The sequence below is a fragment of the Fusarium fujikuroi genome, chromosome FFUJ_chr08, assembly GCF_900079805.1.
Source record: "Fusarium fujikuroi IMI 58289 draft genome, chromosome FFUJ_chr08".
NCBI classification, from domain to species: domain Eukaryota; kingdom Fungi; phylum Ascomycota; class Sordariomycetes; order Hypocreales; family Nectriaceae; genus Fusarium; species Fusarium fujikuroi.
The window spans coordinates 2,114,917-2,130,323 of NC_036629.1; the positions used below are offsets into that span (position 1 = coordinate 2,114,917).

At 47.9% G+C, this 15,407-nt stretch overlaps 6 protein-coding genes; 4 read left to right on the forward strand and 2 right to left on the reverse strand.

Annotated features, from left to right (window-relative positions):
- Positions 1–907: 907 nt before the first annotated feature.
- On the forward strand, positions 908–1,366 carry FFUJ_12503 (uncharacterized protein; the record flags this gene model as incomplete). Its single annotated transcript, XM_023582118.1, has 1 exon — positions 908–1,366. One exon carries the CDS (start codon positions 908–910, stop codon positions 1,364–1,366), a length of 459 nt encoding a protein of 152 aa, XP_023434698.1.
- A 977-nt stretch (positions 1,367–2,343) lies between these two features.
- Positions 2,344–7,159, forward strand: FFUJ_12504 (trp-asp repea-containing protein; the record flags this gene model as incomplete). XM_023582119.1 has 5 exons in its annotated part: positions 2,344–3,361; positions 3,418–3,442; positions 3,491–4,409; positions 4,488–5,093; positions 5,141–7,159. The coding sequence occupies 5 exons, from the start codon at positions 2,344–2,346 to the stop codon at positions 7,157–7,159; spliced, it is 4,587 nt and encodes a 1,528-aa protein (XP_023434699.1).
- Positions 7,160–7,528: 369 nt separating this feature from the next.
- Positions 7,529–8,144, reverse strand: FFUJ_12505 (uncharacterized protein; the record flags this gene model as incomplete). XM_023582120.1 has 2 exons in its annotated part: positions 7,529–7,760; positions 7,807–8,144. The coding sequence occupies 2 exons, from the start codon at positions 8,142–8,144 to the stop codon at positions 7,529–7,531; spliced, it is 570 nt and encodes a 189-aa protein (XP_023434700.1).
- Positions 8,145–9,158: 1,014 nt separating this feature from the next.
- On the forward strand, positions 9,159–11,592 carry FFUJ_12506 (uncharacterized protein; the record flags this gene model as incomplete). XM_023582121.1 has 7 exons in its annotated part: positions 9,159–9,235; positions 9,293–9,391; positions 9,442–9,563; positions 9,611–9,720; positions 9,771–10,342; positions 10,395–10,565; positions 10,611–11,592. The coding sequence occupies 7 exons, from the start codon at positions 9,159–9,161 to the stop codon at positions 11,590–11,592; spliced, it is 2,133 nt and encodes a 710-aa protein (XP_023434701.1).
- A 270-nt stretch (positions 11,593–11,862) lies between these two features.
- On the reverse strand, positions 11,863–13,212 carry FFUJ_12507 (related to linoleate diol synthase; the record flags this gene model as incomplete). Its single annotated transcript, XM_023582122.1, has 1 exon — positions 11,863–13,212. One exon carries the CDS (start codon positions 13,210–13,212, stop codon positions 11,863–11,865), a length of 1,350 nt encoding a protein of 449 aa, XP_023434702.1.
- A 491-nt stretch (positions 13,213–13,703) lies between these two features.
- On the forward strand, positions 13,704–15,332 carry FFUJ_12508 (related to allantoate permease; the record flags this gene model as incomplete). XM_023582123.1 has 4 exons in its annotated part: positions 13,704–13,850; positions 13,903–14,108; positions 14,155–14,917; positions 14,967–15,332. 4 exons carry the CDS (start codon positions 13,704–13,706, stop codon positions 15,330–15,332), a joined length of 1,482 nt encoding a protein of 493 aa, XP_023434703.1.
- Positions 15,333–15,407: the final 75 nt, after the last annotated feature.

A 15,407-nucleotide genomic window follows, 5' to 3' on the forward strand; every position in this document is an offset into this window, starting at 1 on the left:
AACATCAGGATTGTCAGCGAGGGTCGCAGTTCACGTTAAGCAGGCTTACGACCTCACAAATCTTCTTTTCATGCCTGACCTCCGAAGAGCACCCCACCTAGGAACGTAGCCTACACCATTGCATGCTCACGGCAGCCGCCGACGACGGTTGGCATTCATGTGAGTCACAGCGTAGATCTGCTATTGCATGGGCACTGACAGGTTGTCCTCGATGGCCACCCATTCCTGCAATACATGCTCAATGGGAAGTCTAGCACGTTCTGACAGCCAAAAAACAAGGTTTTGTTGCCAAAGTTTGACTTTGGTGTGGGTTGCGGATGTTTTCACTGTAAAAACCCTGTTTTGATACTCAATTCTGGATTAGCTGGTAGAGAATGCTCCAGCCCCTGGTGGTTATACGAATAAACAGAGCATGTCTTTGCTTCGTTTTCTCCTTTTTCAAAGGACCAGTAGTAGGCGTTCTTCATACAACCGATCAAAAGTGATAGCTGATGTGATGGTGGTCTGCTTAAGCTTTCATTCTTTTGAACCTAAATGTGGTCTTAACCACTGATGTTTCATTGAAAACTTGCGCAGAATTTATACTACTTCAATTTCGAACTTCCTCTAGCTCAAAAATAAAAGTTTACTTACTCTCTGCTTTCCTCTCTGTGAATATTGGGTGAAGATACTCTGATAATTTGAAAGTACTTTTGAAGTTCTGACGCATAAGAAAAGTTTCCCCGTCTATAAAATCAGCCTCTCTATGGTTCCATTACAGAAAACTGAGCTTTGCAAATACATCACGGATCCATTCAGCTCCTCCTGACATAGTATCTTGTGTACTATCTTACTGTATACCACCACCTTGTACACTTAAGCTCTGTACATCATCACCTTGTACATTCACACTCACGACCTCCTCACCATGACTTGCACACGTTCCCAGAAGCGAAAGGCTGAGGAGTCTGAGCCTCAAGACCACGCCCCTACCTCTACCGGTCGCCCCACCAAGATTGTTCTCGTCAATGGCGTCAGGGGCGGCAAACGCCCTAAGGTAGCCCGCGATGATGACGATCGACTCACTGTGCCAGCACCACCAGCACCACCAGCTACGGTGTACCGCCACAGCAAGCTGAAAAAGATTATCATTCGCAACAAGAGCTCAACGAATCATTCCATGTACCCCATGGTGATTCCAGTCGTCTTTCGTGGTGTCCAGGCCCAAGAACCTGATGAAAAGCCCATCCCGTTCAACTTTCGCTGTGTAATTCGCTCAAAGTGTCCTGACCCCGAGCAGGGTATCCCGCCCACTCAGCAGCCGGCCCCTGGTGCAGTCGAGAAGAAGAGGATAGCCCCAAAGCTGGTGAAGGCAGGAGAGGTATGAGCTTAATCCCGTAGACGGCAGTCACCCACATCGTCTACCAGCTGGGCAATGGCGATGAACAAGCCAACAAGGCGGATCGCTGCTCACACTCTTGTCCGGAGGGGCCTGATGTAGGCGATACTCATGACAGCCCCCATCTTCATTAAAACCAGGCAAGTAACCGCAAAACCCTAATACTACTTGACAAAGGCCTGACAGTGGGTTCCATTTAGGCTGTAGAGGATAACCACGCCAACGGCAAAGCATCTTTTAGCGACAGAGTGCTTAAAGTGTATTTAGTCTTGAGCTATGGTTATAATATATTTTATCAGAATGAAAATTTGCAGATTATTGCGACTTCAGATGTTTAGTATCATAAGAGTTAAAAGGGTCATTTCGGCCAAAGTCTGGCGTGCTATTCCACGATATTTAGCGATGGGATAAGATGATTTCTTTCCTTAAAACGTTCTTTTACTTCGTTCAATACAGATTACTAAGAAATGATAAGCTTCAGCGTCCTATCATTGATCCCGGACTTTTAGTTTATATCAGGGAAACCTTCTACAACACTTAACGCGCAATCCTGTATAATTAACCTACACATATATCTTATAGATAATGTGATAATAATCACCATAAGTAACCTATGCTATATAGAAGTCTTTGCTCTCAACTTATTATATCTGGATGTGCCAGACATGTCTCCTCTATGAGGAGCTTTGCAATCTCTACTTCTACAGGGTCTGCTATCAGCTCAGCCTGATTTTGCGACCCATCCAACCAACTTTCAGCCGCACGAAAATGCACGATTCCGGAATGGATATTGTTCCGAGTGTCCTATATCAAATCGGATGACCAAACGTGCTCAGCCGCAACCCCGCATCCTGACCTCTGCTTACCTGCCTGTTCACCAATCTTGCCGTGCATTTAGTTTTGTGATGCTCAAGCCCGATGATAACAGCATATGTAACTTGATTTGGTAAGCAGTCAACAGAGACATGGAGGGCGAAAAGAAGAGGCTCGATAGTCCGTCTCTATATACTATTGGATGGATCGTGGCCCTGGCCATTGAGCAAGCAGCAGCAAGGGCACTACTGGACGAGGAACACTCTGAACCAAACAACTTTCACCCATCTCTTTCGGACACAAATAATTATATCTGGGGTAGTGTAGGACAACACAACATCGTCATTGCGTCTCTACCAGCAGGAGTCTATGGAACCACCTCCGCTGCTACCACGGCCTCGGACCTTGTGCATTCTTTGCCGCAAATCCGGTTTGGTCTCTTGGTCGGTATTGGTGGAGGTATAGCCAGACCTAACGACGATCAGGACATTAGACTTGGTGATGTTGTTGTTGGTCAGCCGCATGGTGTTACTGGAGGCGTCGTGCAATATGATTTTGGCAAGGCGAAAGCGAATGGGGTTTGGGAACGGACAGGCTCGATTGACAAGCCACCTGCAGTTCTATTGAAAGCCCTGGCCAACTTGCAGGCCGAGCATGAGATACGACCTTCCAAAATACCGCGAATCCTCACGGCTATGCTGAAAGCTAACCCTGGCATGAAACGACCCGGCAGTAACTTCACCTACCAGGGTTCAGAGAATGACCGTCTTTTCCCATCAGACTATGAACACTTTGATGGGAAGACATGTACGAAGTGCGATGTGTCTCGCAGAATCGATCGTGAGGAACGGGTAACCACAGAGCCGGTGATCCATTATGGAGTTATTGCTTCGGGCAACACTCTTATAAAAGACGCTAGGTTAAGAGATGGCCTCGCAGAGAGCATAGGCCATCAATGTCTGTGTGTCGAGATGGAAGCGGTAGGATTGGTTGATAAGTTCCCATGCCTTGTCATTCGAGGTATTTGCGATTATGCCGACAGCCATAAGAACGATCAGTGGCAGAGATACGCAGCCTCTACTGCTGCAGCATTTGCTGTAGAGCTTCTGGGCTTTGTTCCTGCGCGGCAACTCAAAGAGTCTCCACGGGTTCTTGAGATACTCGAGTCACGTTAGTATACAATTATCGCCATACTCTAGTTGGGCACAGTGCTAATGTTACATCAGTGGAAGGCAAGATGGACTCCATGAAGTAAGTCACTAGCTCATAAGTTCGGCTAGTTTATTAATCTCTTTATAGCTATCAAATGCAACAGACTGGTCTCACTTCGACCCTTGACCAACTACCCTTTGTAGCTGAAGCTCTATTTAACTCTTACGCCGAGGAACACAGCCCGGTGTGCCTACCAGAGACGCGAGTAGAGCTTCTCGCTCAGATAGACAAATGGGCTGAGCGTTCCGAGTCAAAGACCATCTTCTGGCTGAATGGTATGGCGGGCACAGGGAAGTCAACTATATCACGTACTATTGCACAGCGACAGTTGGAGAGAGGCTGTCTTGGTGCAAACTTCTTCTTCAAAAGAGGAGAGGGAGCCCGTGGGAATATGTCGAAGCTTATTCCTACTCTGGCACGCCAAATAGCAACGCACATCCCTGGTATGACCAGTTTCATCAAAAAGGCCATCGATGCCGATCCGACGCTCCCAACGAAAACTCTCGGGGAGCAGTTTGAGAAGCTTTTCAAAGAGCCTCTTAAAAGATGGGCAGCCTGTTTATCAGATCCAACCTCCCTTGTGATTGTCATAGATGCTCTTGATGAGTGTGAAGACTCATTCCAAATCAGACGCATAATTTCGCTTTTTTCTGAACTGGAATGCCCGGACTCGCTGAAACTCAGAGTCTTCATTACGAGCAGGCCGGAACTCCCGATTCAATTTGGATTTCTGGATATCAACGGCTTGTACGAGAGTCTTGAGCTCCACAGCATTTCACAAGACATCATGGAGCACGACATATCTATCTTTCTCTACCATGAGCTGGGCATCATTCGACAGAACTTTAATTATGTGGTTCGCAGCGACCAACGGCTAGCTGAGAAGTGGCCGGGCACAGTCAAGATCAGACAGCTTGTTTCCATTACACAACCTCTGTTCATCGCTGCGGCAACTGTTTGTCGGTTCCTGAACGATGCTACTCTTGGCAGCCCGGATGAGCTTCTAGTAAGGATACTTGAGTATAATAGCCGCACGCATATGTCTCGGCTCAACGACATCTATTACTCCATTCTAGCCTCATAGGTTGTCAATAGACCGAGGAGAGAGCGAGAAGATATTCTCGAAAGCTTTCAATCAATCGTTGGCGCCATTGTCACATTAGCAACGCCGTTGACAGTCAATGCTCTATCATTATTGCTTAACATCCCCGCCACGGCGATTGATATGAAGATCAAGGTTCTTCAGTCTGTTTTGGAAGTACCTAAAACCTCAGAAGTTCCCGTCAGGATCCTGCATCTATCATTCAGGGATTATCTCGTTGATCCTGATCTAAGAGGCGCTACGGACTTCTGGGTGGACCAAGAGGCCACGCACAGGAGACTCTCAAGTCGATGCCTCTTCCTCATGAGTGCGATGCTTCGTGAAAATATCTGCAGACTACCATTCCCGGGAACATCTCCATCTGAGGTTCAAGGTCTGGACCTGCACAAGTTCATACCTCCTGAGCTTCACTACGCTTGTCATTACTGGGTCCACCACTATGTATCTTCCCACAATGGAGACTGCGAGGTCCATGAAATCTATACTTTTTTGGAAACGCACCTGCTGCATTGGGTGGAAGCCATGAGTGTCCTTGGTCATGTCACTGACTGCCTAACCATGTTGCATGCATTAGATGCATGGCTAGAGGTACGATACCTTCTTCAACTTGAATTGCACTATACTTATAGCATTAGAAATACTCCTGTGACAATGTTTCGGACCTTATTAAAGATTCTTTGAGATTCATTCGAACTCATATTTCCGTCATTGATGAAGCCCCGCTACAAGTCTACTCGTCAGCAATAGTGTTCTCACCAACAAATAGTATGGTGAGACGCCTTTTTGCAAGTCGAGTCCCTAAATGGCTTCCCGCCTGGCCAGCAGCGGAGGATGAATGGGGGCCATGCTCTTTGGTAATAGGTCACAGTGCTACAGTCAAGTCAGCTATCTTTTCGCCTGATTCAAAAACCATTGCATCGATATATGCGGATAACACAATCCGAATTCTTTCAACGAAGACCGGTAAATGCGAGCATGTTTTAGCAGGGCACTCTGGCGAAATCCAGTCAATCGTCTTCTCACAGGATTCTGAGATCCTTGCCTCGAGCTCAACTGGTGGTACAGTACGGATATGGAATCTGCAGACGGGAGACTGTGACGAAGTCCTGAAGTATCCATCACCTACGGGAAAGGCCTTTGCCTTCTCTCGAGACTCGAAGGTCTTGCTCACAGCCAGTGGAAACCAATTCGTAAGAATCTGGAAGACACAAACTTGGGACCATGTCATTCTGAGTGGACATGCAGGAGCGGTAAACTCAGCTGTCATTTCACATGACTCGAAGATGTTAGCCACCGCCTCGGATGATACAACAGTAAGATTATGGAACACAGAAACTGGCAGATGCGAGAAGATATTGAAGGGCCATACAGGCAAAGTCAATATAGCGGCCATCTCGCCCGACAATCAAATGCTTGTCTCTGCTTCTGTCGACCAAACCTTACAGATCTGGGATCTAAACGCGATTAAATGCAAAAAGGTGTTCAGGGGCCATGACTGTGATGTCCTGTTAGCGGTGTTCTCTCCCGACTCACGCATGATAGCTTCCGGAGATGCAGAGGGCCGCATAGGGATCTGGAATGCTCTCAACGGAGCATTTATGCACGAACTAAAAACCCCCTCGTGCGAAGGCAAATTCGAGTCGCTGATGTTTTCAGAAGACGGAACAAAGCTGATTGCCGTCCTCAGCACACGAACCGCTCTGATACATGATATCAAGAGCGGGAACTGCGAACAGGCCTTTGACTTCTCATCCTCAAGTTCGAATTGGTCAGTTGAGCTTTCTCATGACTTGGCAATGATTCTTACAGCTTCTTCGGATGACAATACTGTCCGAATATGGGACCCTCACACCCAAAGAAAAGGCCTAAAAAGCGCCGAAAGCTGGAACATCATAATTTTCGAAGTTAAAACAGCACCAAATAAGAGAGCAATGGTATTACGTACGCTGAGCGGCTATGAAGTTTGGTCACTTCGCCAAAATAAATTCGAATGCCTGCTGGCAAGCGACAATCTGCTGTTAGGCAGAGACTTCATCCAGTTCTCGCCTGATCTAGCCACGGTGATTGTTGCTAATGAAAGGTCTATTACGATATGCAATGTGGAGCCGGGGAACTACAACTGTTCCTTCGACATCAGTAGCGTAGTTATGTTATGCCTTTATTCGGAGGATTGTAAGACCCTGGTAACATACCACAGAGATCGCACCTTCTGTTGTTGGCATTTGGAACACCATAACTATAAACGCCTTTCAGATATTCGCTATATTGACACTAATCGAGGCTCCCTCGATCCGACAAGAAGTGGAGACGTTATCCTTCATGGCAGCGTTATTCATGTGGTCAGACACCCTCGTCAGAAAATTTTTTTATTGGCTACCCGGCCGGCTCTAAGACAAGATCATACATGGATCACGATCGGGAACGAGAAGTTCTTCAAGCTCTCTCCAGAATGTCTCAACGCCGAAGTAAGCATATGGGAAGGGATAGTTGTTGTGGACTGTATTTCTGGAAAACGTATTATTTTGAGCTTTGATGTTGGTGAGGCTGGGCTACCATCACCTTGGAAGGGAACGGAGAAGGTTCAGGATGATTTCGACCTCTATAAAATCCTTATGGAAGAGGGAAGGGATTTAGAGCATTTTGACTTTTACTAGATACTGGAGTATTCTTTTTTGAAGGTGCTGGTTAGATCGACTTCCTGATAGCTCCTATAATCAATAACTATCTGACTTCTGGCTTTCTGAGTAAGATTTGGAATATTTTCATGGCCTATATATAAATACATATCGTGCTGCAAATTTCTATCGTAATTCAATATCATTAGATATTCCTTAACATGTCTAGGCTATTTGTCTTCATGAGTGACTCGGAACCACTGCGCACAGAATGAGTTTAACAAGGAACTCAAGTAAGTCATTGTGAAGATATCCCTTCTAGTACCAAAGACTGTCCTCCGAAATGCTAGTTATTTGAACTTTAGAAATAATAACAAACTGTGAACCTAAACGTCGGGTTGGTGTTACTTAGTACCATAGCTTATCATTTGGTTCAACACCCTTCTCTTTGCAATGGTCATAGTAAAGCTCCGCGAAACTGAAGATATCCATCGTCTCCCTCAAGCTGTCATCATCATTGAAAAACTCGAGGCTTCCTGTAATAGTAAACACCACTTCGGCGCCAGCACCCATAAACAGCGTGTGAATGGTTCCTGGGTTTTCAACAACATAGTCACCCGGTCCAGCGACCCAGTCATACCTACGAATTTCAGTCAACACATCGTAGATTGAGTTCATATACTCACTCCTTGTATCTCCAATTCCCAGAAAGTGTTACAGCTGTGACTGTACCTCGATGCCTATGCTTTCCGAGCCAACAATCGACAGGGGTTCTCAGCCCAATGACGAAACTGCCAGATCTCGTTTCAAATCGGAGAGGCTTGAGCTCTAGCGTTCCTGTCCAGGGATGCCACAGAGTGTCTTTGCTGGAGTTGACGTAGACGTCTGGAGAGCTGTGCTTGTCGGTGAAGACGAGAGCCTTTCGGTCTTTATCTGTGAGTACTGAATCACCCTTGGAATGCTCCAAGAGATCGGAACTCTTTTGAGTATTCTCTGGTGTATCTTGGGTCTGGGCTGGTGCCATAGTGAAGAAGTTGTCAGGCCAGATACAAACAGTTCTGGGTGAGAGAGTTGCAGTGAATGATTTGCTATGCTGGTAATCCTAGCGAGGGCTAGGAGCCTGATTTATACTCTCGAAACCGTGCTGACTAAATAGACGCATCTGATACGTATCTTGTAATTTTGAGTTGGGCAATTTCATGCAATCTGTAGATCAATACCATCCCAGATTTTCGAATGACTCGAGGGATTGCTGTCCGGCACTGAGCGGTGTAAGCAAATATAGAAAGTTGGTCGCCAGGTTACCATTCTTATTCTTCGGAGGTTAGCTTAGGTATGAAATCCGCAGGGGTCTCGACAGGGCTACTTTCTGTGCCGCCCTCCTATTGTTGTTCCCCCGCCGGAAGCGACCTATTCTTGGGGAAGATCGACAAGATGTTGGCTGTGGACGTTGGGCACGGCTGCAGCGCTTTGACCTAAGTTACTCATGAGGGGGCTATCATGACTCGCTCAAGGGACGCACTGCAGCGGTAGTCATGGAAATGAAATGATGCAGCAGATGTTGTGCCTGAAGAACCGAGTCAATGGCGGAATTGTGTGATGCAGCTATGTGATGGGCAGCTAGATAGGTGGGGCAGCTGACTTCGTTGTAATTGAGATTGACCAGTAAAGATATTTGCATATTTTCTGTAGAAAATGTAAAATGTATAAATATGAGCTCATGATTTTATAGGTGCTCCTCCTTGAATATATGTCAACGCATGATGGAAGACATTGACGCAGAAAGAGGCAAGAAAACAACAAAATTGTCAACAGTACGGGGTAGGCAGCTTTCGGCTCTGCTAGGCCACTAACAAAAACGCCCGACTGAGCACCGCAAAAGGGATATTCAACTAAGACCAGAATCTGGAGCGCGTAATCAGATACCCGACAAGGCCCCAACCTAAGTTAGTACAAATTACCGACAAACCTACCGCACTACGAGGACAAGTAGCCGAGGTTCCACTACCCGTAACTCCATAATCTTGCATCAGAACCCATGGATTCAACACCCGCCGCTCGACGTCGCCGCCGTAGACGCGTTGCCGAAGAGAACCGGAAACGTGCACCGCGAGCGTGAGTCCCTAAAGAGCAATGCGATTGACTCAGAACTGACGATATCGCCTTTATCAGGTGCGATCGATGCAAGGCTCGGAAAAGCAAGTGCATTGAGTCAAGTCCTGGCATTTGTCAGAGATGTGAAGCTGGCCAGCTTAGTTGTCGCTTTGACAGGTATGTGACCATTGCCTGATTGATAAGCAATTCAATCTGACACAATGTAGAGATAGGTTGTCTCCGCGACACAGTCAAAGCCCAATGCCCGCTGGAGATGCTACCATTACTGCCGTAGCTGCCTCGTCTCAAACAGGAGCAACACCCCAGGAGAATATTTCCATAGAAAGCCGTACGGACGATTACAAGTTTATATAGACACTGAACTGACGGATGCAGACCAGACCGAAAGCATACTATGGCCCCGATTCCTGACAAGACTACGCGAGGCCTTCTCCTTGAACCCAATATCCGGGCCTGAAGAGCAGGACATGGTCAATCTACAGGCTGTAAGTATTGTTTCCGTACCTGAGCGTCATATTAGACTGAATATATCAAGAATATTACCCGACCAAACAACCCATCGCTTGCAGAACAGGCCCGCCTCAAAAAGATTGTCGGCTCATTTCCTCCTCGATCTATCGCTGAGTTCCTTGTTCATGTGTGCATCAGACGCGGCACTGATGTCTTCTTCTACTTCGACCAAGCACAAATAATTCACGAGATTGAGCAGTTCTACACCAATCAAGCGTGCCCGTTGAGATTTGACCCCAGTTTCATCTGTCTCGCATTGACTATCTTCGCACTTGGCAGCCACTGGACCCCTCTGGAACGACCAGACCATTCACGGATTGATGAACACGATCCCGGAAGGCTCTTCTTTGAGCAAGCTAAGCTACTTGTGCCGGATATAATCGAGCTTCCAGGCCTTAGATCTATCCAAGTATGCTTGATACTCGGTGTATATCTTATGCCGCAGAATGCAGTTGGATCGTCCTATGTCTACACGGGAATGGCTTTGAGGAAGGCTCTGGCATTCGACCTACATCAGGACTCGGATGACCAAGTCATGGACGCGCGAGAAAGAGAAGTTCGTCGGCGGTTATGGTGGTCAATATACTCCCTCGAAAGGTAGGGTCATGTCACTCCTCCTGTCAGCTCTATCCGTACTGATGTCAAGCAGGTGCTCGACAATAAAGCTCAACAGGCCACGATCGGTGGCACCCGAGATTATTACGGTCCCATTACCGACTGTTCTGCCAGAGTTCGACGACTCTCAGAAGTTCAACAACGTTGTTCTTCAAATTGCCTTCGCGCGTCTCATATCCATATTGGATAGAGTGGCTGACCTGGAGTACGTCGCAGCTTACTGCTCTTCTTCAAATGCTGACATTTGCAGGTCAACAGTAACGAACCTCCCTCGCCAGACAGACACAGCGAGCCTGGAGAACCAGCTAAGACAGTGGAAAGTCTCGTTGCCTGAAGCCTTTGATCTGGAGACAATCCCGCCCCAAGATTCACGCTATCGCGCTGTCTTTCATATCTGGCTCAACTACTACTATGCCTGGATTGTTATGGGGAAGGTGTCTCTCATTACAGTTGTAAGAATGACTCTTCGACGCCATCTTGGAGACAACTCAGAGCCATGCAACATTGATGAGAAGGCTGAAAAGCTATCGAAATCATGCGCAAAGGCTTCTAAGAAACTGCTTCAGCTCTTTGAAGACTTGAACCAGACAGGGTATACCACGCGGTTCTCATTCACCGACTTCCAAGGCTGTAGTATTGCCACTATCGTCACTCTGATTGCCGGTATCCTTGATCGCGACCCCGGATACGAAAGACGCGTCAGATTTGGTCTAGACTTCTTGCGAAGAATGGCGACGGGGAACCCAAATGCCCAAGTTGGTGTTCGGTTTGTCGAAGCCCTTCGCTCCATCTCGAACGAGGCTTGGGGAAAGCTTAGTCGGTCGAGGCACCCCCCTGCCAACGCGACCGACGAGGGGCCACAATCGTCTGCGTACAATGAGTGGGCAGAGTGGCTGTCAAACCAAGAACAGTCCCAGAGTGCTATCAATAGCGAAGCGATTGGTGACAGCGCATTAGGTGCCGAACAGAATACTCAGGTACCTCCAGGTGCCGATGCGGAGTTCTGGTCTACGGGGGCTGAAGATATGGAATGGAGCACACGCACTGAGGCGGTTCTCGAGCCACTCATGTCACGTCTACCGGGTCCGCACCCTCAGACCGGCGAGCAGCTTGATCCGTTTGAGACGTATCGTCTGTCGACAATGTATAATGACGACCAGCCATTTTTGATGGGGCTCACAGGATTTGATGTGCTGGACTTCGCAGGCTACCCTCCCGATCTAGCGCCATGAGGCTTTGGTTTGTGCATCAAATGTTTAAGGAGTTCAAATGCCCCCCAGATAGCTTATTGGACTCTTTGCGAGGCCGTGATGTGATTTAGTAGTTAATTTCGAACAGGGAGGTACTCTCAAGGAATTGCTGTCATGAGCTAATTATTAGGCATACTGTGTTAAAATTATAGTCCTTAAAGCAGTACAAAAAAACTTGTATTTGTGCTTTTCCCAGCTTGATACTCAATTCGCCTATTGTTCCATGCCTTGGTTCAAAGAATTGCCCAAATTCTACAGTACCGAATTGAATCTAATCGGGACCCCACCATCAACCTCCAGAGACTCCAACTGACTGCGATAGACTAAACCATCCTTCATAACAGCCAAGATGTACTTCTCCGGATGGTCAAAGATCTCAATATCCTCCAACGGGTTCTTATCCATGATCAAAACATCCGCCCGGAAACCCTCCTTCAGCTGACCCAGAGTGGTCTCGCACCCCATCATCTTAGCAGGATTCACCGTAGCGCTTCGTAATATCTCAAGAGGCTTTAGTGCTTGAGATCGCAGAGAGAACTCTTGTGTCTGAGCAGAGCCAAGAGGGCCAAGGAGATCGCTACCGTAACACATTGTTACACCAGCTTCTGAAGCAATGCGGAGAGCTTCGAGGCCAGATTTCAAGACTTGCGCGTTCTTGACTTGCGACTCAGGAGGTAAGAAGTTCTTCCACTTGTCGGTGGCCATTTGCGCATAAGTGATGAGTGTTGGAGTGAGATAGACGCCTTTCTCAGCCATGAGGCGAGCTGTCGGGGCATCAACAAAGTTACCATGCTCGATGCCCTTGACTCCATTGTCGATGCAATGTCTTATAGCCTTAGTGGTATATGCGTGCGCTGTGACGAAAGTGCCAGCGTTGTTGGCACACTCCACCATTGCTTGGATTTCCGACGTGGTGAATTGCAGCTGTTCCAGCTTGTCGGTCGGTGATGCAACGCCACCAGAGCCCATAATCTTGATAAAGTCCGCTCCACAACGAACCTCATCGCGAACAGCAGCCATGCACTCGGGTACGCCGTTGCAAATACGGCCCAAAGACCCAATAGCGTGTCCGCCGCAGCATTCATGCTTCTCGTAAGAACTTCTCAAGTCACCGTGGCCACCTGTTTGCGAAAGCGCGTGACCTGAGATGAACAGACGGGGGCCGGGGAAAACACCCTCTTCAATGGCCTCCTTCAGTGGAAGTTGAGCGCCACCGCAATCACGGACTGATGTGAAGCCACGGTAGAGCATTTGTGAAGCGACATATGGCTGTCGCAACAGAGAAATGTCATTGGGGTTCCCAAAGACGCGAGATAGGTCTGTGAAACCAGGTGTCGCACAGAGATGAACGTGCGCATCGAATAGACCTGGGCATAGGTATCGGCCTTTGCAGTCCACGATGTTGTAGCCATCGGGATATCGGTCAGGTGTTGAGGGGTAAACGGTCTCAATTTTGCCGTTATTTGTGGACAGCGATGCGCCTTTGAGGATGTTGCCTGTTGAGACATCGATGATGTTGGCGTGAATAAAGAGATGCTTCTTGGGAGGATGACGAAGCCATGGCTTGATGTCTGCGCCGGGAACTGTATCAATTTGAGTCATGTTGAAGTTGATGAGATTATTGAACAATGAAATCTCCGTTCGGAACGAAGATAAGTGAGATAAAATTGAGATATTGACCGAGAAACCATCCAAGACAGTGGCTTTTTATCACAATCTCCTCTCAATCGCCCCTCGCGTTGTGTAACCCTTCCCGCCGATCATTGCCGATAGCGGGCGAGATTATCGCAGTCGGCAACATGGCCATCGGCAAAATGTCACTATTCCCGACATCGAGCCATCGGATCGATGGTCTATCTCATCGGCTCCATGTCCTTCCCCGCAGTGTGATAAGGTTTTCCCCATAAGTGGCTCCTGTCACCGGATTTCCGATGCCCGGAGCTGTCATTTGACGAATTTTTGATAACGGCGAACCAAGCTGTTGGGATCATGATATAATTGAGGTGTTCCCCACGACGGATCAGCGTAGTCCATCATGCACTTAGATTGACACTGGCAATTTCCCTTCTTTGTTCCCTCCTCAACTCGCTATCATGGATAATGCTCTTGAGAAGAAAATGTCTGCGCCCAAGCCTGATGAGCCTGAGGCAAGGGGCGAGATCCTCGACATGGATGATTCATACACTCCTGAAGAGGAGAAGGCGGTTCTTCGCAAGATTGACATGGTCATCCTCCCATTTGTATGTCACTCAATCGTAATTCATGTTCTGTCACGACTCACAAACTCTACAGATGTGCTTCGTCTTCTTCCTTCAATACCTCGACAAACAAAGTTTGAGCTATGCAGCTGTATTTGGTCTCATTGATGATCTCAACTTGACCAGCTCCCAATACTCCTGGTGCAGCTCCATCTTCTACGTTGGCCAATTGGTCGCTGAATACCCGTGCATCTACCTCATGAGCAGACTGCACCTCACCAAGTTTGTCGGAGTCACAGTGTATGTTCATCCATCTACATTCTCAATCCTTACTGACAATAAATAGAATCGTATGGGGCACCATCTGCATGTGTCTCGCAGCTCCTCACAACTTTGCCGGTTTCGCCGCCGTTCGTTTCCTCCTCGGCTTCAGCGAAGGTGCCGTGTCACCAGCCTTCGTCACCATCACATCCATCTGGTACCGCAAATCGGAACATACACTTCGCACTGCCCTTTGGGTCACCATGAATGGTGTTGCACAGGTTGTCGGGTGTCTTCTCATGTACGGCATTGGAAAGAATACGTCACTTGGTCTCGCACCATGGCGTACTCTGTTCCTTGTCTGTGGTGCGATGACGGTTGTCGCTGGTATCGCATTCTTTACGCTCATGCCTAATGGTCCAAGAGATGCTTGGTTCTTGAGCCCCAGAGAACGCGAGGTATTGTCGATGCGCATGGCTCGTGATCGTGAGGGAGGTGACAAGACGAGCTTCAGCACCAGCCAACTCCGTGAGACAGTCATGGACCCAAAGGCTTGGGCAGTCTTTTGGTTTGGTGTTCTTGTCACGATGCAGTCACCCGTGCTTACTTTTGCATCTCTTGTCATCAAGTCGGTCGGTTACACGCAGCTCGAGACTATGCTATACACGGCACCATCGGGAGCAGTTCAGATTGGACTCTTGTGGATAGGCGTTGGCCTCTGCACTTTGTTTCCCCGACAGCGATCGCTGGTCGTTCTGGTTCTGATCATTCCACCTCTTATCGGCAATGTATTCCTTATGAAGCTTGACGTCAGTGCTGGTTGGGGTCTGATCGCTGCATCATGGGTGGTAAGTATAATGGTTTCTATCATCTGACATCTGCTGACTCTTAAGATAGTCGTCTTGCATTACAGCTTCGATGTCTATTCTCCTCTCACTCTCCGCCTCGAACGTCAAGGGCAACACCAAGAGAGCTTTGGTAAACTGTATGTTCTTTATTGGCTACTGTGCCGGCTGCATTGGATCCCCCCAGCTTTGGACTCATGGCCCCCAATACCGAGAGGGTGTCATCACCAGCATTGTCACTTGGTGTCTCCTATTCCTGACGATGATTGTCTATCGAACCCTCTGCATTCAAGATAACAAGAAGAGAGACATAGCTGGAGAGTGTCACAGCACTGGGGAGGTCATTTTGGATAAGAATGGTTTGCCCAAGTCTGACTTGACGGACAAGGAGGATAGGGCGTTCCGATATAGTTATTAGGCGGTATTAGGTTAAATTCTACGAGGCGGGGGTCCGAGGACCGGCCAGTATCCATATTCAGAAATTCCAGCTGTT